Below are 26225 nucleotides of genomic sequence, written 5' to 3' on the forward strand. Positions count from 1 at the left end.
CCAATATTACGTAGCATAAAGATGTATAAGTTATCATGTTTCTTTAAACATGTAGCACAATAATATACAACTTATATTTGAATGAAAACAGCCAGATTGATGACAACTAAATGTACATAATTTAGTATCAGTATAAAGCCATTGCGTGATTTTGACTGGCCGCGTGCCATTTGAAAGCCATATTATCTCGTTCCGTCACTTTTCGTCACTGAAAAATGACTGATTTTAGGGACCACTTCAGATAAAATATTTTTTTGCGTTTGTGACTTTTGGTAGTCACTCATTGTTTTTAGCAATGAAAGTATCCCCAAAGTAATCCTCTCCGGAACTAGAAAATATGACTTTCAAATGATACAAGGCCAGTCCATATACCGCAATGTTTTCAGCTGTTGGTCGCTTTAGAGTTCCTCTATGCAACAGCACGTCTTACAATCTAATGTTCTTTGCCTTTAAGGCTTTTCATGATTTAAAAAAACTGAATTATGGATTGCAGTAACAGTAAAGACGTGGGCCATATCGTCAGTAATTTTACATGTTTTAAGCAAAGATCCCAGTGCTTCAACATCATCAGGAGCACTGTGGGCGTTGCAGGTTGCCTGGGGAACACGTTCACTAAATCTTCCTGTTTGTGTGACTGTCCAGGATACGATTTTTGAAAACATGTAAAGAGTCAACAAAACTGCTTACACAATTACAAAACGTTTCAAAACAGTGTGTGTTCAGCAATGCACTAACCAAAACCGAAAAATAAAACCTGCGCCCATTATGAGCAACAAAAATGGCTCTGGGAAACTTTGCAAGCCACATCATACAATCGTTTAGAGAAGTTTTAATTGATACACTATCAACACTTCCACCATTTACACGCATTATGCCATGATCATCAACAGAGATGCCAATTACTTTCTGAGCTTCGGAAGAAATTAGCACTGTTGTCTTCACATATGTCGAGAACTTAAAACCCGTCTTCAAATACACAGCAGCAATCTGAGTAATATCAGGCATTACTGTACCTCGAACTGAAATACAAAATTAAATTCACACAATGCTTATTTCATGAATTTTATAATTCCCCTTTAAGTTTCATTCTGATGCCTTATATGATCGTTGGTTAGGCCACAACAAATTGATGAATCGATGGATTCGCCGCACCTAAAAATCTTAAAACTAAATAAAAACATTTTAATTTTGCGCCCGCAGCAAAAACATTTGCTCCGCACGTATTTATTAAATGATTTAGTTTTATTTAGCCTACGTATTTTACGACATAGAGTGTTATAACGCTTTGCGTTATTAGATTGGTTTATGGTTAAAACAAATGGCAGCGTTCGTCTGTCTTGTCATGTCGGCAAAAGACACACATGGAAATGTTAATTTTCCACCGGGGCAATTAGTCATTGCATCACAGATGATTTGAGTTATTTTATAATTTCAACCGCATCTACATCAGGATGTGAAATGTCGCCGTTATGCGTTCGATTGGCAAAATCTGCAATAAACTTGTTGGTATTTATTAATTCAAAATAATAAAAATTAACATGCAAAGGAGCGTCACCGTTGAACTGGACATAAATGTCGAGTATAATATAAATTGTACGAGCCACCTATCTACTAGTTCAAACTGTTGTTGGCAAGGTGTACATTATGCCCCTAAAACATAACATTTAACATAAGTAAGAAAGTGAAGAAACTTTCTGGACCTAAACAACTTTACTGGCATTTGATTAATTTTTTTATGCTCCCCCAACATTTTTGGGGGCTGCATAGAGTCGCCGCTTCGTCCGTCCGTGCGTGCGACCGTCCGTCCGTGCACAATCTTTGTCCGTGCTATTTCTCAGCAATTAATGACCGGAATTCAATTAAACTTTATGGGAATCTTATCAGCCGGTTCTGGTCGGATGATTTTTCACAGAGTTATGGCCCTTTTAAATTATCCATTGTACATATAGTGCAATTCTTGTCCGAGCTATTTCTCAGCAACTTATTACGGTAATTCAATGGAACTTTGTGGGAAGCTTCACTACCAACAGGAAATGTGCATATTATCAGCTGATTATGGTCGGATGATTTTTCACAGAGTTATGGCTCTCTGAAATTTTCTATAAACTGTACATATAGTGCAATTCTTGTCCGGGCTATTCCTCCCCAACTACTGACTGGAATTCAATGAAGCTTTATGGGAAGCTTCACTACCTTGAGGAGATGCGCATGTTATTTTTTGGGTTTTGGTTAGATGATTTATTTAGAGAGTTATGGCCCTTTGACATTTTTAAGTTGCTAAACCATCCATCGTATTATTTTGTCCAAAGTTATACCCCTCAAGACGTTTCCTTTAATCTGAATATATAGTGCAATATTGTGACAAAAAACCCTCGACGGTTTCTTGTTTAATATTAAAATACAAAACTTAAAGTACCCATTTCTTATTTTTCTTTCATTAGAAAGTTATGTTATCTTTTACTTTACAAAACTTAAACTTCTCATTTCTAATTTAATAGTGCTAAAATAACAGAAGTAATGTATGATACCATAACCTATGATATTTAGAACTAACACACATTCGAGATTTTTCGAGCCAGTGTTTTTTGCCCCAAATTACAGTTTCTTATAGGCTGTGTCCAAATTGAAAATAATTGTAAAAAAGCTGTTTTCCAAAAAGTAACGTTTTTCTTTTAATAGTCTCGCCAAAATTTCCAAAACATAAGTCAAAGTTTTCAAATAAACTAAATTGGTTTATTGAGTTTGTCATACAGCAGTTTAATGCCCTAGTACTTTATAATATACATTTTAGAAAGCAGTTAAACATGCACTTATTAACAATTGGTATACTGTTATCTATAATCATAATAATAATTATTAAATATTCCCAATTTCATGGCTTATCGCACGTTATCCCCGATCAAAAAGGCACAGGCTGTAAAATATGACGCGAAGAAAAATCACTGCGTATGCTTGATATTTATTGTATTATTTATTATGCCATGTTATTTAACCACGCTTAACAAACACTGAGCTTATTATGTAACTTTGATAATGAAAACTACATGTACCATGTTAAATTTAAGTAATTACTACCTGGTGAGAGTAAGCAGAACACATTACCTGGTGTGAATAAGCAGAACAGCTATTAGAGACTTTTTTATTTATTTTTACAAACATTTGATAAGGGCTTAAACTCAATTATTACTTCTAAATTATCTTGTACTGGTATTTTACAGACATCATGAATTTATTTGGCAAAATATATCAATTTACATAGACAATAGATGTATTTTTTTCGCTTTTCGCTCGCCTGTGATTTAACAAAAGAAAGAAAAAAAATCACTCGCTCCATTTTTGGGAAGCAAAAATCCGTAGAACAAATCATCAATTTGTTGTGGCTGTGGCCTTATGAGAAAAATCAATTTTCAGCACAACAAGCACATTACATATTGACAAGTCGTTGAACTCAAATTATCGCTTGTGAAAAGAATTCACCATTTATATGAATATCTCAGAATTTTAATATACTTATGCTCCTTCATAAGATTAATTACTAAATGTAATACATTTATTTAAAACAACTGTAATATTTGGAATAGCTTTTAATATTTATAATAACAATCACAAATATTTTTAATAATGTGTCTGCCCTTTGGTTCTAACCAAAAATCTTTAAAAAATGTAATTTTACCAAACTATGAACACAGTGCCTTTAATAAAACAATTATTATTAATATGTTTCATGTTCATCTGGAATAGGAAATAAGAAGACAGTTGATGTGAACAAATACTAAAATTTGGCACCAGGATAGTCAATAACATTGTATTAAAAGTTAGTTTTTACACTTACTCCATTTCTTTCTCATAAGCATCAATGGCAGCCTTGTTAGACGACTCAGTTGAGATTTTCTTGATGGTCTCCCCAGCACGAGCCTCCATCTTCTTAAGATTTCTATTTGCAATAAGCGTTATGTTTAGAGTGGTTAGGAAGTTATTTACCTACACCGGCCTGCCCAAACTGACTTTAATTGCTGAAAAGAGAATAACAAATGATAAGAACATGAAAACGAAATAAGGCCGTAGTTACTTAATAATGACGTCACAACGTATTTTCATAGAATCCATTCGTATCATCAGTACATTATTAAATAACATGAATGAGCAATCAATTGGAATTAACAACACAAATACAAAACTAAATTTGAAAACTGAATATGATGGACTCCGGAATGTTTACTTTAAACGATAAACAAATATTCACTGGGAATGGCACTTGGAATTTAAAGGGGTTTGGAAATGTGTAAGAAGTCCAAAGATCAATGGCAATTGTACAATGATTAAACATTGATAGAAATGGCAGGTTGAAAAATGAAGACATGCATACCTGTTCCAAGCTTGGTATTTACGTCAAAGCATGGCATTCCCCTGATCTTGAGATGGTGCTGCTTTCCATAAGCAACACGGTTGACTTTGGGTTCTACAGTCAGGGTTTTCACAAACAACGTACAAATAACCACTGAGGCCATTTTGTAGTTCGCCAACAATGTTATAAATTGTCAAAGGAATGGGACACAGATTACAAAACTGACCATACTGTAATTTGTTAAGCAAAACCTCCAGGTCAACGAGTAAATTAATCTTCTTCCATCACCCCCACCCACTTCTGCTTACTCTTTTCACGCCATTTAGCAAATGAGAATAGCTTTTACGTGAGTCATTTTCACACAAATCACCATCGCAGAGATCGGTAAATGAATAATTGTTATCGAACACAACGTTTTCGATCGGTGTTTGCTTCTTTTTCGACTTTGCAAATAGCTCGCTTTTATTTCGCACTTTCATTTTGCTAAGAAAAGGTCATCAACCGTGACGTCTTGAACACAAATATTTTATGAAACGAATTAATTTAAATTATATTTGTATTGTATAAATCTTTAATCTTAAAGGGATAAGCAAATTTAACTCTTAAATAAAAAAATACAAATTCATTTCGTGTATTTAGTATAATTTCCGGACTTTACCGTAGATATCGCTTATAGCCGAAACGCTTTCCGAATACGGCGATATCGACCAACTATTCCCGATCTCACTAGGCACCTACTGCCTTAATAAGTGACTGTAGTGTAACGGTTATCAATAAGGCAATAAACCGTGTAATCGCTGTCGTCTTGTAAAATTGAAGAAAATACGCGTTAACCAAAACTCGAACAGCAAAAGTCTGCGCTATTGTTAGAAAAACCACAAAATAAATATATTTTGATTATGTTTTGTTTTTATACAAAACCAGAAAGTTTCGCTTATTTGCCCAGTCCCTGTGATCTTTCCCCTATGATCAGTTATTAATTAAAACAATTAGCTTTGCATTATTGGCAATAAATGTTGAAATAAATGTTATAGGCACAAATGCAGTACTTTTTACACTTATTTCAACAAAAAAATCACCTTTATGCAAGATATTCTTAAAACAAAAATATATACATTGATCCGTAAAATAACTTCTCCTCCCATAAGCGAAAAAAACAACGCATTACATACTAGTCGCCGCAATCCAGTGCGACGCCAATGACTGTGCCGAATATGACCAGGTATTATACAGATTTAATAAAAAATAAAGTTGTTATCACATTCATACACCCAATTATTAGCTATACTGAAAGGCACTCATTGGGGCATTTGCGTTGTCGGTGCACAACGCAAATCTGCAAGTTAATTAAGAAAATACAACTGTGTACTAAATGAGTTCCCGCGGCTGGATTTTTTCGCTCCATGGTTTCTAACAGACGCCGTTCGGTATGATAGTGTATTTATCACATCTATACACCAAATTGTTTACTGCACGAAACTACCTTTTCGTTGCAAATCTACAAGTTATTTGCCGCTGAATTATTTCGCTCCATAGTTTTTTACAGACGCCCTTTGGCATGATAGTGTTTTTTTCACATATATACACTAAATTGTTTACTGCACGGAACTACCCTTTTGTGGTACTTGAATGTATTGCACAGCAAAAACAATACACAGGCAAATTGTGAAGAGACAACTGTGTACATTAGGCGTGTACGCGGCTGGATAAATTCGACACATAGCTACTTCGGTACGGCAGGCTTAATAAACTCATTATATTTCCGAGCGAATGGATTGTCAAGTTCATGTATATATATATATTATATATATATATATATAGATATATATATATATATGTATATATATATATATATATATAGATATATATACTATATATAGATATATATATATATATATATCTATATATATATATATATATATTTATATATCTATATATATATGTATATATATATATATATATATATATATATATATAGTTATATATATATATATATATATAGTTATATAAGTAAAATGCAATCATCCAGGGCCCCGTTTCATCAAAATTTGCGATGCGATATTATCGCCGATCGCCGATTGCTGATCTTTACCTGCGATTGCGATATTTTTTAAAAAGCGTTTTCATCAAACATATCGCAGATTCTTGCCGGTAGTTTGCCGGTAGTTTAGTGCTATGAGCGATAATCGCTCACAGTCTACTATCAAAATGACGTAAAAAACGGGCACCTGCTGAATCTCGCGCCACCTGTCATATTTGACAGACGATCAAACAACAACAATGGCAGATCTCGTAGAGAATAGGAGCGCCTCTTGGCAGCCAAGAGAACTCGAGGAACTGCTCGAGGGCGTCCAACAAAATTATGAAGTGTTGTGGGGCAAATTGTCCGGCACATTATCAAAGAAAGACAAAGACCGTGCATGGTCGGACATCGTCCAATCGTGAGTTAAAATTTACATTGACATGGTCATAATTTTCTTGTTCTTTTTACATTAAATGGAGGACCATCTTGAAACATAATTAAATTGGTATGGACACATTAACGTTACACAGGTTGTGTGTAATGATTATCCTAATAATCTAAAATCACGAAGTTCAAATGCAGCGTGACTGCCATGCACAGAAAGAAAGGTTTTGAAATTGTTTACTTTTCAGCATTGATATTCCTTGACATTGTGATAGGGTATATTCACACTAATGAAAATTTGTCCTCCTCCTAAGTTTAGTTGATCTATAATTACCCTGAAAAATGGAATTGATCTTTTAATGAAGTGTTAATGAATAAAAACGTATTAATTGTTTTAACATCAAAGTGCAAGTGCCCATGGAAAGATGTGATCATACCTTGTAATCTAATCTGTAATCTTAACAAACTGCATGTTCATGGGGAGTGACGTCCATGGGGAGTAACAACTGTTTACCTTTTGATAGTGTTGGCTTGAAATAGTCTGATATATTGTATGAATTATATATTAAATATAACAAAATAAATTGACCATGTCTACTGTACTTATATAGACTTCCAAGTACTCTCCCTCACTCCTACCACTATTTTTGGTAAAAAATGAAAGAACATATTGAGATGTATTCATTTGTTTAATTTGAAACTTTTGCAGAATAAATTCCGTAGGGGGGAACGAGAGGAACGTAGAAGATTCAATGAAAAAGTGGTGTGATTGGAAGGTAAATATACCTTATATGTTTGTATAGGAAGAAGAATCCATGATGGTAGTAATAAGTTTTATAAATGAATAACTTAGCTGTACTTAAACTTTGCCGTAAAGCCAATAACAAATTATGAATCACTTACAACTATACTAAACAGGCCCATGTCAGAAGCATATAACATGAATAACATAAAATTTAAGAGTCAATAATAAAAATCACTTTACAGATAGAAACAAAAGTTATCATCTTACTTATTTATTTGTACAATTACTTATTTGTTTATTTATACAATTAAAATGTATTATGAATAGCAAGGTGTAAATATTCGGTTTCCTACTCCATGATTATAGGTTTTCATGCCCCCGGTAGGGTGGCATATAGCGGTTGAACTGTCAGTCCGTCCGTCTGTCTGTCCGTTAACGTTGGCCATAATTTTTGCAATATTGAAGATTGCAACTTGATATTTGGCATGCATGTGTATCTCATGGAGCTGCACATTTTGAGTGGTGAAAGGTTAAGGTCATCCTTCAAATTTAATTGACTGTTGACTGAGTCTTCATAATAAAATAATAACAATTGCCATTGGTTTCACTATTTAACATTATTCTGATTGGCTATAGTATTCATGTGACTAGGCTTTATTTTTCAATGAAGCGATTTGCTTCAACGAGGCGCACAATGAAATTGAGCGTGGGACTACTTCGATATTGATACGCCATGTGCGACATGTACATGGTCAATACTGCGTATTGGAAAAGGAGGCGCTCACTAAATTCATGCGCAAACAAATCCCAAATAATATTGTTGTTTTAGCCAAACCATTTAAAACATGTGCAAAATCAAAATAATAATTGTAAATTTTAAATATCAATTTACAGGGAATATAGTTGATTTTGTCGTTATTGATAATTTTTATGAAAGTTCAAAATAAGAGAATAAATTCTGTCCATGCATAGACATTCAAATACCCCTTAGTTTCGTATGTTTTTGTAGTGTTACAACAAAAAGTAGAAGTCTTTAGAAAATTTGTTTTTGCTACATATAATTTTAGACCAGTACGGATATTTGATACACATTTTCGGTGACATTTAAAAATTTACCCCCCCCCCCCACCCAACACACACACATACACACACACTGGTAACGTCTTTTATTTTTTACATTACCCTTAATGTTCGAATTCATGTTTTAGTTCCAAGTGAGCCTGTTCCCATTCAAACAAGCTCCAAAAGCACTGCCAGCATCCCTGCCAGCAACAGCAACAGGAAGACAAGTATGAAGGGTTGATCAAATTTCTCACAATGCTTACCATCATTAATTGATTGATTTCAAACATTTTTGTTATGAAAGGTGACTGACATGAAGCATACTTGGAGATAATCATATTTAACCTCCTTCAATAAACACTGATAGTCACTTAAAATAACAGTTTTGTAAAAGACAAAGAAATTAATTAATGATTCATCACATAGTTTAATATATCAGATTTATTTAATCCCACTTGCAGATTGTGATTGTCATCAGGAAATGATTGACATATCTCGGCAAATGCTAGAGGAGAGTGTAAAGCGAAATGAAATACTGCGGGACATAAGTTCAACACTAAAATTAACAGCTGGCAAAGCTTTCCTGGACAACTTGTTGGATCCCACAAATTTTTAAAAGCGGGGGCCATAGACAAAACTAGTCTATAAAATGTGTGTTAATTATGTTTAAAAAAATAACACCCCATGATATACATTTTGCTGTTATTTCTACCTTGTTTAAAGGGACCTATTCACAGATTTATGCAACTACTGAAGTTTGTCATTAAATGCTTTAAATTAATAAATGTAAACATTGGAACTAAATAGCTCCATAAAAAAAGTGAATAGCACTACATACCAAATGTGGTAGCACTAGGCCCAAATTGTTATGGACAAGACGATTTTTAAATTTCGCACAAAATAGGCTTTATATAAGCATATGTTCAATAAATGACCCCCGGGGCGGGGTCAAATTTGACCCCAGGGACATAATTTGAACAAATTTGAAAGAGGTTAACCCCAGGAACATTTGCGATAAATTTTATCACAATTGGTTTTGTAGTTTAGGAGAAGATGTTTAAAGAAAATGTTAAAATCATGCACGCCCGACGGACACAGGACCATGACATTAGCCCCCCCTGGCCTCTGGCCAGTGGAGCTTAAAAATAAATATACAAATCGTTTTCAGTACTGCAATTTAAAAACAGTATCATTTAATTATAGTTGTAGTATTTATGTATTTTTGGTTCTGTTGGTTGGATTTTACTTCATTTTTAACAACAATGTCCTATCACTGCGGTCAGATCCATTGGGCAGTTTTCCTCTGTAAGCATTTGACTGCTTGCACACCTTTAGCAATGGTGAGCCATTGATACTCAGACATGAGTGAGAGTATCATAGGTCACAACTTTCTTACAAGTTTTGGTATTTTCATCCTTTTAAATTATTAACAACACTTTTAATTATGGTAACTAAAATTTGATACATGAAGAATTATTTATTTTACCTTAATTCTTGAATTTTCAAATACCGCTCCATCATGGGTAGAGCCCGGCCATTTCGCCACAACACTAATGAACCTGAAATGCATTATTTCTCAATTAATGGCCCACTTTTAAAGGGTAAGTTTTGGAACGAAAAATTAGCCGGAGTAATAACTAATAAGAGCTACATGAATCAGTGGAAAGCAATTTTGGCAAATTACCCCTGAGTTCAGGATATAAATGAAATTAACTCAAACTTGATAATCATAATGAAGTAATGGTTGTAGCACTAGAACATTTTGTAATATGTCAAACTAAAAAGAAAATAGGTGAAGGGATTTAAGATATTTGTACTTTAAAATGGTAATGCATTTCACAACAAAATATAATCTATTAGTTTAATAAAAACTGAGTTGCTACATTAATTAAAGAGTGTATACATACTTCAAGCTTGTGTTTACAATCGCCTGGCAGTTGATGGCGTGGTAACCTTTTCGACAAACGTAGACTTCCTCATCTACAGTTGGAGTAGTGATTGGGATTAAGGTCCCATCCACTGCTCCAACAAGATTCGGAAGTCTACATTTGTTGTAAAATGCCCTCTTCTCTTTTACAACATCTTCTCTGTCGATTGGAAACCTGTTTTAGAAAAATTATATATATAAGAATATGTTTAAGCTGTGATGTGTATAAAATAATAACCATTTTACCATTAATTTTACTTTTTTAACAAAAACAATAACATAACCCAATATACCAATATATAGAAATACACCTCTGAGAAAGCGCTGTATTTGAGAAAAAAAATATCTTTTATATTTTATAGTAATGTATTTACATTTGTATTCACTTGCATCATACTTGTATCATAAAATGGTCATGATTATGATATTGATTTAAAAAAAAAAAACATAGTAAGAATTGTCAACTACAAGGCCACCATTTAATTTCAACATTTCAATTAATACTCATCAGCTGATAAATATATAACAAAATGGAGATATAAAATGTGAAATATTGCAGTAAAATTGTTCATTGCCACCTCCACATACCAGTCGTTATATGAGCAATTTGGTAAAGCTTTTGGAGTCTGGAGTTGCGTTTTCATATATAGGATTTCTAAGAAAGCTACATTTTTCTACTGTTGCAGACTATTAACTTTAAGAATTGTCTGTGCCAAGCCCGTGTTTAACATCAATAAGTAAAAATGGATTGTCTATTTGTAACAATACAATACAATACAAATTTTATTTCAAGTCGGTTTGTACATAACAAGTATAACATTAGCGATGTATCACTATTGACCGACATAATATAACAACAAACATATAACAAATATACAATTGAACATTACATGAAATTTACATTATATAAACAAACAGTATCGTCCTTGAGTTGAGATCAATTATAATAAATAAATAAATTAATTAACCTGAATACAATAAACGTGATTATTTTAACATGTTAAAAACGAAAGAACTATGGCATGTGATATACAATTATAATATTTAGACAGTTAAGATCATAGCATTATTAAAAATAAATTAAAGATAACTTATAAGAATAAAAATTGTGCTGCAGTTGCTGATCTTGACCTTGGTTTATGAGCTGCTATAAAAAAAATAAAAAATAAGGTAAAAGTCTGACAATGAATATGGACACTAAAGTGTGACAGATAAAAAAAGAAAAACCGTAGACTTAAGATTGTCTGTTTGTAACTGTAAGTACAATAATATTATATCAAATCTATCTTACAGTTAAAGTATGTACCTAATATTGTCCAGGTTGTTGTTGACAGACTCAACAAAGTTATGCACAGTTCTGGACACGCTCGAGCGACTGATGCCATGGGTGTCGGCTAGTTCCGAATAGAATGCCCCTTTCGCAAGAAATCTTAGGCTGACGAGGATCTGCAGCAACAATGTTAAAACATTCATAAATAAAATTTGGTCACAGTACTTGAAATATCATTTACAATCAAAAGACCAATAACAAACAAAAAAAACGATCATGTTGGCCCTAGTAGCTTTACTCCACTGACTCCACTCTGCAGTTGAAAATATCAGAAAAAAGGAAAACAATTATGATGATGAAAAATGTGTGAACAACTAATAAATTAATACAAACTACTAAAAATACCAGTTCAAACTTACTGTACATGTACGTGACCTAGATTGTATTTATTTCATATTGTTGGTTAACAAAGCCTTGAATTAATCCATAATTTGAATGAGTCTAATTACAACTCAATCGTTGTTCGATTTGCCTATTTATGCCTGCTTATCCAACGGTTATATTATCATACAATGTCATTTTAGTATCCGTGTTGACCTGTTGATATGAGAACAAATTAAGACCGGATGTAAGAAAACAGCACTCTGCTGTACTTGATAACGATCGTAATCCCCGTACTTAGTGTGTCAATTTCTCCCAGCAAATATACAGTAACAAATTAGCAAATTCATGTCGATTGCATTAATGTTACCTTGGTCTCTGGCGAAATTGTTTTTCCGCCACGTTCGGATCTGGCAAGATCCTGCCCCAGAAGCTCCACTAGCTCCTGTGCGGTGGTTCTGTTTACCCGATACCGATTCACAAAGTCGATATCGCGAACCCCGCCTATCTCCAGACGGGGCCGGAACTCCCGCTCTGTCCTTCTCGCGTTATTTTCCATAAAAAAAAACAACACGTCGGCCATATTGAATTTTTTTTTACCGTCTGCGACTGGGTTTGTGTGATCGCATGTTTTAAGCAAAATATCGCAAAAAACAGGTGCTCTTGCGATGTGCGATTTTTGATGAAACGCAAAATAGCCTCATTATTGGCGATGTGCGAATATCGCAACTCAAATCGGCGATGCGATATTTGATGAAACGCAAATTGCGATGCGATAAGAAATGTGCGATATTTTGGCATTAAAGTTGCGATGCGATCGTTGATGAAACGGGGCCCTGATTGTGAATATTATATAATAAAAGTAAAAACACGTGTCTGGGATCTTAAATATATTTATATTGATATAGCCAACGCGTTTCACACAGCTCATCAGGGCATAATACAATATATTACAACGTCAACATGTCATGGAGATAACGTCATATCAATTATTACGTCATAACGTCAATAAATATTCAAATGAAATTTAATTGGGGTTTAAATGTAGTAAATGTTGTTCTTTGGCTAACCTAGCTGAAATATTGTTTGAAAATAGCTTATAAAATGGAAATATTTTAAATTTTGGTTCATAATGTGAACATTCATGTAAATGTTCACTTAAAGGCATCTGCCTTACACACACACACACACACACATATAATATATATATATATATATATATATATATATATATATATATATATATATATATATATATATATATATATATATTTATATACAATAAGACATTCCATGCGTTTGCCAATAAAATCCATCCACGAATACAGCTGCACAAGGACTTGTCGCATACCGAGTCTACGAAGAAGGCCATTCCGTACGGCTTAGGTGTGTGGCTGAAAAGAATTGTTCGGAAGAGACAGACTACAAAAAACACAGAGATGAGATAAAAGAGCAACTACAGAAAAGTGGATACAATGGCCGATTCGTCGAGACAGAACTGAAGAAAGTTGATAGCAAGAAGCGAGAAGATCTGCTGCGTACAAAAGTGTCTTCAAAAAGTACTCCCAGGGTACCGCTCGTTATCACTTTCTCCAGAGCGCTACCAAATGTCGGCAATATCCTACGGAAACACCTGCCAACACTCCACACTTCCGATCATATGAAAAACGTATTTCCCGAACCCCCGTTAGAAGCATTCAGAAGAGACTGCAACCTTCAAGATATATTGGTTTTATGCTCAAAGCTGGTTTAACTAAATAATAACACTTGTTAAAGACATCATGAACAACAATTGAGCACATATACATGTATATAGAGTTTAAAAAAAATCTAAATGGGAGATTATACGATTTTTTATATTTGTTAAATTGTAACATATTGATAAAATATGTTACAAGAACACAAAATAGGCAAGAAAAATTACACATTGATGACGAAATTCATAAAAAACAGCAAAGATAAATTATTGCCCGAGCCGATTGTGACGAAGATATTTCTATAATAACCGAAGCATTCGTCTTTTTATTAGGATCAGGGTTAGTGTTCGTGTTTTGTATGAATAGATATCGTTGCAGGAATTTAAAATGAACCGTAAAACAGAATTAAGATTCAAATCGTACATGCATGCCATACATGCTGGCGAATTCGACTGTACATACATTTTTGAATCCAGAATTAAATATCTGGCTTATTTCGCATTTTTCGACACATGTGCTTCTTAGCTTTTATTTTTATTTATATTGAAATATATGTATAATATTTTTTTTTACACATTTATATAAATTCATCAATATTTGACAAAATCGTATAATCTCCCTAAAATTAAGTCGATTGTTCCAAATAAGACTTAATCACAATATTGTAGCTACACATAAATTGATAATTTAAATGAAAATATGTTTGACAGACAAATGTACATTTTGTGGGACAGAAACAGAAAAACTTGTCAAATATTTTTGTACTATGACAGAATTGTAATTTTTTTTAAAGCATATCATCTGCGATTAAAAAATATTGAATGCAATTTGAATTTTGATTATATACTTTGATATTGAGTTGAAAATCATTTGAAAAAGAACAATTTTACATTTGAATGAAACGTTTTTATATATGATTTTTTTAACAGTAAAATGGTAACCCCGATAATTTATAGTCTACGAAAGAGTTGTAAATCAGCCTTTGAAGTTAAACAAACAATACCTTTACCAGACATGTATAAAGATGCGTGGGCATTGGTGGAGCTTTTTTTATTTTGATTTACCTTCCTTACATTTTTATGTGTATACTTGTAATTTTGATGATATTGATTTTACTTCTAATTGTAGAACCTTTCTATTGGCGTAAATTGTAAAGTCTCTTTTAACTATAACAAATCTTCAAACAATGAATAAAGCCTATGTCGAACAAAAATAATTCAATGCATGCTAACAAAATAAGTTTTTATGAAATAAAACTACTTTTATCATATTGAAAAGAATTTCGTTTCTGAGAAAACTATTTTATTATATTTATGTTTCAAAGCAGGTGTTTTGTATGGATTATATATGTATGCAAACAGAGGGCATAACCTTAAATAAATAATATTTTAATAAAGAGCGTAGTCTTTAATAAATGAAAAATGGTGTGCGTAACTTTACGAATCGCCCCTTTTAGCTGAAATAAAAAACGATCTTTATGCCCGTGTTTCTCGGACAAAAAATAAATCTGGTTTAAAGTTAATGCCTAAGGTCAATTATTTATTGATCAATATTATTATTTCTAAGTTGATGGTGTTGCACAAAAAGTGCTAATGTTAATAAGTCCCTATACATTTGATACCTTTTTACACTGCATTGCAATATGAAAAAGGGATCGAAAGTTAATCCTGTTTAGAAAAGCCTAAACTTTAAATGCTTGACTGCGTGTGACGACAATAGCACACAATGCAGTCATTTTGCATTCTTTTGCTTTGTAATGTTATGTCATTGGACATTGAGTTACACTTACTCAGTTATACAAGAAAAGTACATTAGACATGCTAAATCGATTTTGCTTGAATTCGGGTTGCACATGGCGAATACATAGTTACTCATAGTTATGAGTAAATTTATTATTCTCTATTCTCAAAATACTATTAAAATCTCATCATCTTTATAACCCATATCATCATCATTATCATTATCATACAAATAATAAACCAAAGACAAAATAGGAGTGAGTGCTTGTATTTGACAGGACTTTCAACATATAAATGCAAAAAACAATTCTTCTGACGCCCGTATGTGTTGTATGTGCAATGGATATCGACCTCAACGGCGCCGCTCAATTGATGAGCCTCGAGACGACTGGAAACGGTGTAACATCTTTGTTCAGGTGTATAAAGAACTGAACCGATACTATTTAAATGCTGTAGGGCACGTAATTATGAATTCTTCACATGCACATGTGTGTCATGTGAAAAAATGCAAATTTATTCATAACAATTAGACGTCATGTATATATCTCAAATAAAGAGTTACTGTTTGAATAAACTGATCCCGGCCGATGCCCAAAGTGCACACAGGACACCCCCAATGCCCATCAATCACGCTAACTTGCTTAAATATTATAAATTAACAATTGTGAAACATTAATTTGTTCAAAGAAGCTGCTAATATCTGCAAGATTCATCTATCACCACCAATCAAGAGAAGTGTACATGACTTCACGTACACCCCATACAATAATCAGTAGTAATAAACGATTCAGATAAAACCGCGAGCGGGATACGCAACCCTACTGCCATTTTTTTTTTCTTATTTTTTCTTTTAATGGCAGGGGGACGTATGAGGACCCATGGCTCGAGACCGGTGTCTAGGTGCCTTCATCACCTCCCGAAACCTCTAATTTTAGAGAAATCTACAAATAAGCAGCTATTATTATACTGTAAACATTAAGTATTATTTAGTAAAAAATGTAATTAAAACATTATCAATTTCATTGCGCAAATTAACATAAAAAACAAACATCAAAAGCATCCCGCACACACCCCGGACATCAACATAAAAACAAACAAATCACTCAAACCATAAAATCCATAAAGCACCTAAAAAGAATGTTGATAAATCAGAAGTATTCCGAGAAATATATAATTGCATATGACGAACAGCTATATTAAACCGACTTCAACATCTAACCAGTCACACCAAAATGAAAATATTAAGTAATCGTACAATAAGAATGTCTTTAAAATTAAACGTTCATTACGAAAGACAACAAATAAAAGCTGCGCCATGAGCGCATGATACGCCCGTCGTTCGCCAATGAAGTAGTAAGGTAATAAATAACCCTTTGAATCATTTTTTTACTTCAGTTTATTTGTATTTGAATACATGGTTTATTTTATAAGTACATGAGCATGGAAATCACGAAATTTTGACGAACAAAGTCCCATAACTCTGGAACGACAATTCAGAATTCCGTCAAAAACGAAAGGGGATCAGGGTTTATCAATATTAAGATTGTGTTGAAATTTGAAAAAAATCCATCGAAGGATATTTGAGCTACAGTAGGACATTCAATGAAATCACGAAATTTTGACGAACAAAGTCCCATAACTCTGGAACGACAATTCAGAATTCCGTCAAAAACGAAAGGGGATCAGGGTTTATCAATATTAAGATTGTGTTAAAATTTGAAGAAAATCTGTCAAAGGATATTTGACGTAGCGTACGACATTAACAGACGGACGGACGGACGGACGGACGGACGGACAGACGGACGCGGGGTATACCATAATACGTCCCGTCATAGACGGGCGTATAAAAAATCCATCGGGGGATATTTGAGCTACGGTAGGATACATGAACAACAATAACATTTAAGGTCACAGTGACCTTGACCTTAGAATGAATGACCTTGAAATGACCAGTGGTCATCTAAGTGTGCTTGCAAACCTTCATGTCAAGTTTGAAGACTCTATGTCCAAGCATACCAAAGTTATAACAATTTTAACATTTTAACATTTAAGGTCACAGTGACCTTGTGTGACCTTGACCTTAGAATGAATGACCTTGAAATGACCAGTGGTCATCTAAGTGTGCTTGCAAACCTTCATGTCAAGTTTGAAGACTCTATGTCCAAGCATACCAAAGTTATAACAATTTTAACATTTTAACATTTAAGGTCACAGTGACCTTGACCTTCAAATGAATGACATTGAAATGACCAGTGGTCATCTTCTAGTACTGGCCAATCTTTATTTCAAGTTTGAAGACTCTAGGTACAAGCATACCAAAGTTATAACATGAAATAAGAACTTTAACATTTTTACATTCAAGGTCACAGTGACCTTGACCTTCAAATGAATGACCTTGAAATGTCCAGGGGTTACTTACTAGTTCTGGCCAACCTTCATGTCAAGTTTCAAGACTCTAGGTCCAAGCATACCAAAGTTATAACAACTTTAACATTTTTACATTCAAGGTCACAGTGACCTTGACCTTCAAATGAATGACCTTGAAATGTCCAGTGGTTACTTACTAGTTCTGGCCAACCTTCATGTCAAGTTTCAAGACTCTAGGTCCAAGCATACCAAAGTTATAACAACTTTAACATTTTTATATAGCTACAGTAGGACATTCAATGAAATCACGAAATTTTGACGAACAAAGTCCCATAACTCTGGAACGACAATTCAGAATTCCGTCAAAAACGAAAGGGGATCAGGGTTTATCAATATTAAGATTGTGTTAAAATTTGAAGAAAATCTGTCAAAGGATATTTGACGTAGCGTACGACATTAACAGACATACGGACGGACAGACGGACGGACGGACAGACGGACGCGGGGTATACCATAATACGTCCCGTCATAGACGGGCGTATAAAAATAATAACACTGAAATTTAAACATACCAATATTTCAATAAATATGCTGGAGGTACTATCTCCAGGAAGTGAGAGTCTCGAAAAACATGACACCCATAACTTAAAAAACCTCATTCAAACACAATATTAAGTAAAAAAAAAAATTAGTCAAAATAATCAAAAAAACTTAGCTGCTTCAGACTTAAATGAAAATACACCCATCGTCTTTCCCAGTAAAGGAATCGGTTTGTGTTAAGATCCCATCTCACATGGACTAAAAACCGAACTGAAAATATACTAAATATAGACATTATAATTGCAAAATTATAAACATAAAAGCAATTTAACCAATTATTTAACCATACATTTGCTCATTAAGGGCGGACGGGCGGGGTTATCACCCTTTCGTTTTCTTGTTCCATAACGTTTGCCTGTCAAATACACCCTCGAATGGCGACTCAATAGATGTGTAAATCATATATACCCCAAAACGAAAAACTCGTGCACTTTCGCGCTAAAACATGCACACAAAACCCGTGCATTATTCGCGCTAAACCATTACCATAATCTCTCTTCTAAATAACACGTAATAAACCATACTATACCGTATTTATCAAACCGAGAATAATTTCATTTACTCATAGTTATGAGTAAATTTATTATTCTCTATTCTCAAAATACTATTAAAATCTCATCATCTTTATAACCCATATCATCATCATTATCATTATCATACAAATAATAAACCAAAGACAAAATAGGAGTGAGTGCTTGTATTTGACAGGACTTTCGAATAAAACAAAGAGAGAATACAAATAATATGAAACATAAAATGAATACCCAAATATTCTCCACCACGTTATATACCTCTCGAACTGTGTTTTAACTGAAAAGATACAATTGCAAACATGTGTAAAAGCAATAACAATAATTCAGTCAAAATAGGCACACTATGGCCTTCAACAACGGTCAACTGACCACACAAGCCAACTGGCTTATCAACATCAGGCACACTCTGGCCTTTACAAACGGTCAAATGACCACACAAGCCAACTGGCTAATCAACATCAGGCACACTCTGGCCTTCACAAACGGTCAAATGACCACACAAGCCAAACGGCTAATCAACATCAGGCACACTCTGGCCTTCACAAACGGTCAAATGACCAATCGAATAATGCACAAGAAAATTAAACAGATATAATAAAACAATATTTACAAAATTAATGAAAAAAAATTAAAACGGAAATAAAAAAATATCATAATCATAATCCTTTTAATAATAATAACATACTACATAAACCATACCTTTATGTTCTCCAATACTTAATATACCATTCGTACTGTCCAGTTACTGCACTGCAAAAAATAAACTTGCAAAGATTGTTAATTCCATGTGAACATGCTTTTTAAGAAAATAAGGTCAACTCACAAAAGCCAACCGGCTTTCACACATCAGATCAACTTGCTTTAAAAACGGTCAACTGACCATACAAGCCAACTGGCTTACCAAATGAGGCCAAATGGCCGTAAACAAATTGGTCCAATGACCACAAGGAACATACACACAACACAAACACAGAACTTAATAATACTCAAAAGCATTTCCAAATTATTTATATAATAATATATTATAGTGTCTTTAAATGTGCTACGAACAACACATCATACATTTCAAATTACACATACATTAATAATGACTTTTCACAAATCTAAATTTAGCGACACCGATAATCTGTCTTTCAAAGAATCTTTAACATATCCGTTCTTAGTGGAAACACTTTTTCATCTACCATGTCTTTGCCAAAGTCTATCCACAGTCTTATTATTGGCACTTATAGATGCTCCACCAGCACGAAAAGAATGAAGTTCATATTTAGAAGAAACATAACCCAATAGACTTAACTTCTTCTTAAAACTATCATTTATAGTAGAATAACTTATATGCTTATTATTAGAAATCAATTTGAAACAGTGTTTAACATTACACAAATAAACTGGTCTAAACACATAATCAGTAGATGAACATGCAATATCTGCAACACACAAATACTTTTCAAACAATTTCACAGATGTGTCTGTATTAGTTTTTGCAATCAGAACAGTATTACTCTCTCTTAAAATGTCCGTTTTTGACTTTTCAACTTTAATATCACAATGCGTATCTAAAAATACAACATCTGATCTTTTAACAGACAAAATTTCACTTATCCTAAAAAACCAGCATAAGATAAGAAAAAGATTGTAACGTCTCTTAAGAACAATCGCCCTCAGAAACAAAAGTGTGATAAAATTTCTTTAATATATCTGATGTAATAGGCTCTTTTTTAACTACCGGCTTTGCAATTCTCCAAATGCACCCAAATAAAATACATCATAACACTCCTAGTAATAATAATAACATACTACATAAACCATACCTTTATGTTCTTCAATACTTAATATACTATTCGAACTGTCCAGTTACTGCATTGCAAACAATAAACTTGCAAATATTGTTAATTCTATGAGACTTTCGTTCTAAGAAAGTTCGGTAACCTGACAACACAAGCCAACAGGCTTTCACACATCATATAGACTGGCTTTAAAAACGGTCAACTGACCATACAAGCCAAGTGGCTTTCGAAATCAGGCCAATTGACCTTAAACAACTTGGTCCAATGACCACAAGAGACATGCACAAATACCAAACACATTTTACTAATGTTCTCACAATCAATACGTATGTTCTGCTCTTAAAATTAAAACTACCGACTTGACATTTGTTTTTAGGTTCAATTCACCAACACAGACATACTTTCAGCTACTGATCGAACCCTGGCTCAAAATTCCATGGCAATAGCATAAGCTCAATTGATATACTAGAACACTGTATTAATTTTGATTTACTAATTTGAAAACAACAAAATGCTTAACACACACAAATACAAAGCTATAGGTACTTGGTCGGCTGCAAAACTCATCAATTTTTGGAATTTTTACCCATCAAACAAATCTCAAAGAAAACCGCTATTGATGCAAAGTTGAATTTCTGTGACTCTAAAAGGAATACATGTACCATCTGAGAATAATCCCTGTTGCTGAATCTTTACTTGTTTTTGTTCAATTAAACGCAAAACCTAGAAACTCATTCATTTTTACGTGCTAAACCATAACCATAGTCTCTTTCTCTTCTAAATAATATGTATAGACCAACATCATTCGGTATTTATCAAACCTAAAATAAATTCATTCACTCAAAATTCGTTAATGTAGTATTATCCATTCACAAAATACGGTCAACTATTCCTCCTCCTCATCAATAACGTTAGCATCATCATCAACATTTATAACATCATCATCAATAAAATCATCATTATTAATCTTAACAAGTTATTTTCTAACACATAATTACACACACACAAAAAACAAAAACAAATTATACCTTTCGAGCTTCCCTCTTACTATAATGTTACACTTTTCATTATTTATTCTTCGAACTGTCCGGCTTCTGAAAAAATAAACTTCGCAAACATGTGTAAATGCAATTTCAACATGTGTTTTGAGACATTTTAGTGAACTGACACGCAAGCAAACTGGCTTATACGCATCTGAAAAAATCTGCTTTCAACAAACTGTCAACGGACAACCCGAGCCAACCGGTTAATTTACATAAGCCAATCTGGACCTTAATAACATACATTTAATGTTCTCCAATATATATAATATCCTTCGAACAGTACAATCTTAACATTAAATAAAAACAAAAATGTAAATGTAAACGCACGTTTTAACAAGAGCACCGCCTTGCGGGTGCAGACCGCTCATCTATTTTCTTTTTAAAGGTGAAGGGACTCTCATTTTCAATCACAAAGGAGGGAGGAGTGGAGTGAAGAGGGGTGTATAGTGTGGGGTTGTGGACATTTATTACATTATCTTCCAAAAAAGCGAGAAAAAAAAAAAAAAAAAAAAAAAAATCAGGGGGGGGGGGGGTTTGGGTGCGATGGTTGGACGGTATTTCAAACATAACCATTTTTAAAAAAAAAATGGGGGGGGGTATAGTGTGAGGGTGTGGTGGTAATTTGTGAGATGATCTTAAAAAAAAAAAAAAAAAAAAAAAAAAAATTGGGGGGGGGTGGGGTGGGGGGGGTGGGGTGGGGGGGGGGGGGTGGGTGGGGTGGGGGTATAGTGTGAGGGTTTGGTGGTCATTTGTGAGATGATCTTAAAAAAAAAAAAAAAAAAAAAAAAAAATAGGGGGGGGGGAGGGGGGAGGGGGGGGAGGGGAGGGCACAGGGGATGGTTTGGGTGGAGTCTATTTGGTATGTCAGGTAAGAGTAGTTTCATCAAAGTATCAATCAAATCTAATCATAAATAAAGAAGTTATGGCAATTTTAGCAAAATTTAATAATTTGACCTTGAGAGTCAAGGTCATTCAAAGGTCAAAGTAAAATTAAAGTTGCCAGGTACAGTAACCTCATGATAGCATGTAAGTATTTGAAGTTTGAAAGCAATAGCCTTGATACTTAAGAAGTAAAGTGGATCGAAACACAAAATTTAACTATATATTAAAAGTTACTAAGTCAAAAAAGGGCCATAATTCCGTAACAATGACAACCAGAGTTATGCAACTTGTCCTTTTACTGTACCCTTATGATAGTTTGTGAGTGTTCCAAGTATGAAAGCAATATCTATGATACTTTAGGGGTAAAGTGGACCAAAACATAAATCTTAACCAAATTTTCAATTTTCTAAGTATAAAGGGCCCATAATTCCGTTCAAATGCCAGTCAGAGTTACATAACTTTGCCTGCACGGTCCCCTTATGATAGTTCATAAATCTTGCAAGTATGAAAGCAATAGCTTTGATACTGTAGGAATAAAGTGGACCTAAACACAAAACTTAATCAAATTTTTAATTTTCTAAGTATAAAAAGGGCACATAATTCTGTCAAAATGCCAGTCAGAGTTACATTACTTTGCCTGCACAGTCCCCTTATGATAGTTAGTAAGTGTTGCAAGTATGAAAGCAATAGCTTTAATGCTTAAGGAATAAAATGGACCTAAACACAAAACTTAACCAAAATTGTCAATTTTCTAAGTATAAAAAGGGCACATAATTCTGTCAAAATGCATGCCAGAGTTATCTAAATTTGCCTGCCCAGTCCCCTCATGATAGTAAGTAAGTGTACCAAGTTTGAATGCAATAGCATTGATACTTACTGAGAAAAGTGGAACTAAACGCAAAACTTAACCAAAATTTTCAATTTTTTAAGTATAAAAAGGGCACATAATTCTGTCAAAATGCACGCCAGAGTTATCTAACTTTGCCTGCCCAGTCCCCTCATGATAGTAAGTAAGTGTACCAAGTTTGAATGCAATAGCATTGATACTTTCTGAGAAAAGTGGACCTAAACGCAAAACTTAACCGGACGCCGACGCCAACGCCAACGCCAACGCCAACGCCGACGCCGACGCCAAGGTGATGACAATAGCTCATAATTTTTTTTCAAAAAATAGATGAGCTAATAAGTTTGGTTAACAAACTACACGCGCTTACTGGGTTTATCCACATCTGGTCAACTGGCTTTTACCAAAACGATAAGAAAATTACACATGTAAACTGGCATTCAAAAAACGGCCAAACACCATAAAAGCAAAATGTCTTTACACATCAAGCCAACAGGCCACCAAACAAGAACAAAAACTATCACGAAAACAAAATGACTTATATTGCAAATAAATCCGGTCTACTTTTGTTATCATTACAGTACCTAATCTTTAAAAATGCATTTATCTATGACGAAACTAAATTTAACAAAACCGATAAATGCCTTTCATCTAAGTTTAAAACAACAGTCTTATTGTCAACGCTCTTTTCAAACCAAATTTATACCACAATTTATCCAAAATATCGTAAATTGATTAGCACATATGCATGCACCATTATTGACACCAACCTTGCAGGGAAAACTTAACGTCTTAAATTATTATGAAAAATATAATAACTCTTAATATTTAATTCAATTTAGAGAATTTTTTTAATTGTATACAACAATAACATATAAACTGTTTATTCAATTTCCAGCGAACGAGATGTAATATATGCAAAACACAAACATGTTTCGAAAAAAGTTTACAAGACAAGTCTCTATAGCTGTTTCATAGACGAATAGAATATATATTTCCGTAATGTATCGATTTTTGATGTTAAATTCTTAATTCACAATTGGAAAACCTGAATAGTTTAAAGATATGTTCGCATAAATTTTCATCCGCTCATTATCATACCACGTCATATATCGCACACAACCATCGTGCTGAATTATAAGGAAAACGGCAGTTAATTGTTATTAATCGTTTGTTGAATTATACGTTTGGAACTAATACACAAACTTGTAACACATGTATTACCATATAAGGTGTTATATCTTAAAAACAATAAAAAATAAAGCAAGGTGTTCGTAAAAACATGAGGGAGAGTGATCTAACACTGCTATCAAAACAACCTGGAGTGACACACTATGTGGCCTTACCTATATATAATCCTACCAGACCATTACATTTGCGACCTCTTTTTGGACTTAAATAGTTTCATTTTTACCCAATAATCAAATCAATTGATGTATCTGAATAGTTTGAACTAAACAAAAACAACAGCACAAATAAAGATATGGAGCATGTTATTGAATATACTTATCATAAAAGTTAACAAGGAAAACAACCTGTGTTAATTTCAATCGGAATGTTGTTGCCAGTGTTATGACAATAAACAGAACCAACAAGTCTGACCTTTGTTCGAAGTTCCAGCTCACCATTCCGCTTCTAGCAGAGAATCAGTCCTCTCATCGAAAATCTTCTTCCGAATACTATGTATTTCGCAAATGAACGCCTAAACTACTTTATCACCCTTTCGTTTTCTTGTTCCATAACGTTTGCCTGTCAAATACACCCTCGAATGGCGACTCAATAGATGTGTAAATCATATATACCCCAAAACGAAAAACTCGTGCACTTTCGCGCTAAAACATGCACACAAAACCCGTGCATTATTCGCGCTAAACCATTACCATAATCTCTCTTCTAAATAACACGTAATAAACCATACTATACCGTATTTATCAAACCGAGAATAATTTCATTTTTATACGAATACAGGCAAACTTATTGATGCGAAACGTTTGTACATGTTACTTTGAGACACATTTATACAAACCACTCGTCATAGAATGACAATGCATTTTATTCAATCAAAACAAAGCATGTTCATATTAAAATACATGGTTACTCTTTTTCGTAGAAATAAATCCGTTTCAATTGTTTGATAAATTTAAACAATGATAAAACATTCAAAATGCTAATAAATATAACACATAAAACAACGAAGCATTTAAACGTAGCAGTAGGTTTATGCTGTTATCATTGTTTTTGTCATAATTTTGTCTTGAATGCACAACATATTACTACATACAGACACAATTAGATCACAATTCTAATAGTATGTATGTACACACGAGTTATGCAAATCTGATTATTGGTATTAAAACACGATTTATGTTTTGACCTTAAATGCCACCACAACGGTCTATTAATTTTCTAGCTCATATAAATATTAAATACACGAATGCACAACGTAGAATTCATTGTGATTGATTTGACAAATCTCAGGCAGTTGTTGTCGAACTATAAACATAACAATATCATTCAGTTTGTAACTTAATACTCCTTATCAAATTAAACTGCCGACCAATTGCACATGAATTCTTTTTAAGATGCATATGTTCTT

General features: G+C 33.5%; 3 protein-coding genes and 1 long non-coding RNA gene across 7 annotated transcripts in view; 2 read left to right on the top strand and 2 right to left on the bottom strand.

The window, feature by feature from the left end:
• The window catches only part of LOC127859396 (membrane progestin receptor gamma-like), a 418822-nt gene that overhangs the window by 202174 nt on the left and 190423 nt on the right, over nucleotides 1-26225 (top strand). The window lies entirely within an intron of this gene.
• On the top strand, nucleotides 6473-9355 carry LOC127859404 (uncharacterized). 2 transcript variants are annotated; one of them, XM_052396776.1, is made up of 4 exons: nucleotides 6473-6786; nucleotides 7462-7528; nucleotides 8706-8795; nucleotides 9021-9355. In XM_052396776.1, the coding sequence occupies exons 1-3, from the start codon at nucleotides 6626-6628 to the stop codon at nucleotides 8790-8792; spliced, it is 315 nt and encodes a 104-aa protein (XP_052252736.1). In that variant the 5' UTR covers nucleotides 6473-6625; the 3' UTR covers nucleotides 8793-8795; nucleotides 9021-9355. The 2 variants fall into 2 exon arrangements, with proteins under 2 accessions (XP_052252736.1, XP_052252735.1); XM_052396775.1 differs by having other exon boundaries at nucleotides 8706-8786.
• LOC127859398 (putative nuclease HARBI1) lies at nucleotides 9761-12978 on the bottom strand. 3 transcript variants are annotated; one of them, XM_052396769.1, is made up of 4 exons: nucleotides 12508-12978; nucleotides 11793-11932; nucleotides 10467-10661; nucleotides 9761-10118 (listed from the first exon to the last, which is right to left on the bottom strand). In XM_052396769.1, exons 1-4 carry the CDS (start codon nucleotides 12718-12720, stop codon nucleotides 10037-10039), a joined length of 630 nt encoding a protein of 209 aa, XP_052252729.1. In that variant the 5' UTR covers nucleotides 12721-12978; the 3' UTR covers nucleotides 9761-10036. The 3 variants fall into 3 exon arrangements, 1 of the variants encoding a protein (XP_052252729.1); XR_008039356.1 differs by lacking the exon at nucleotides 12508-12978 and adding an exon at nucleotides 12328-12501 and having other exon boundaries at nucleotides 9764-10118; XR_008039355.1 differs by lacking the exon at nucleotides 12508-12978 and adding an exon at nucleotides 12176-12496 and having other exon boundaries at nucleotides 9768-10118.
• On the bottom strand, nucleotides 19223-20721 carry LOC127859406 (uncharacterized). The gene is made up of 2 exons (XR_008039358.1): nucleotides 19773-20721; nucleotides 19223-19350 (listed from the first exon to the last, which is right to left on the bottom strand). It is a non-coding gene; the product is annotated as an uncharacterized LOC127859406 (long non-coding RNA).

The sequence above is a fragment of the Dreissena polymorpha genome, chromosome 15 (genome assembly GCF_020536995.1).
Source record: "Dreissena polymorpha isolate Duluth1 chromosome 15, UMN_Dpol_1.0, whole genome shotgun sequence".
In the NCBI taxonomy this organism is placed as follows: domain Eukaryota; kingdom Metazoa; phylum Mollusca; class Bivalvia; order Myida; family Dreissenidae; genus Dreissena; species Dreissena polymorpha.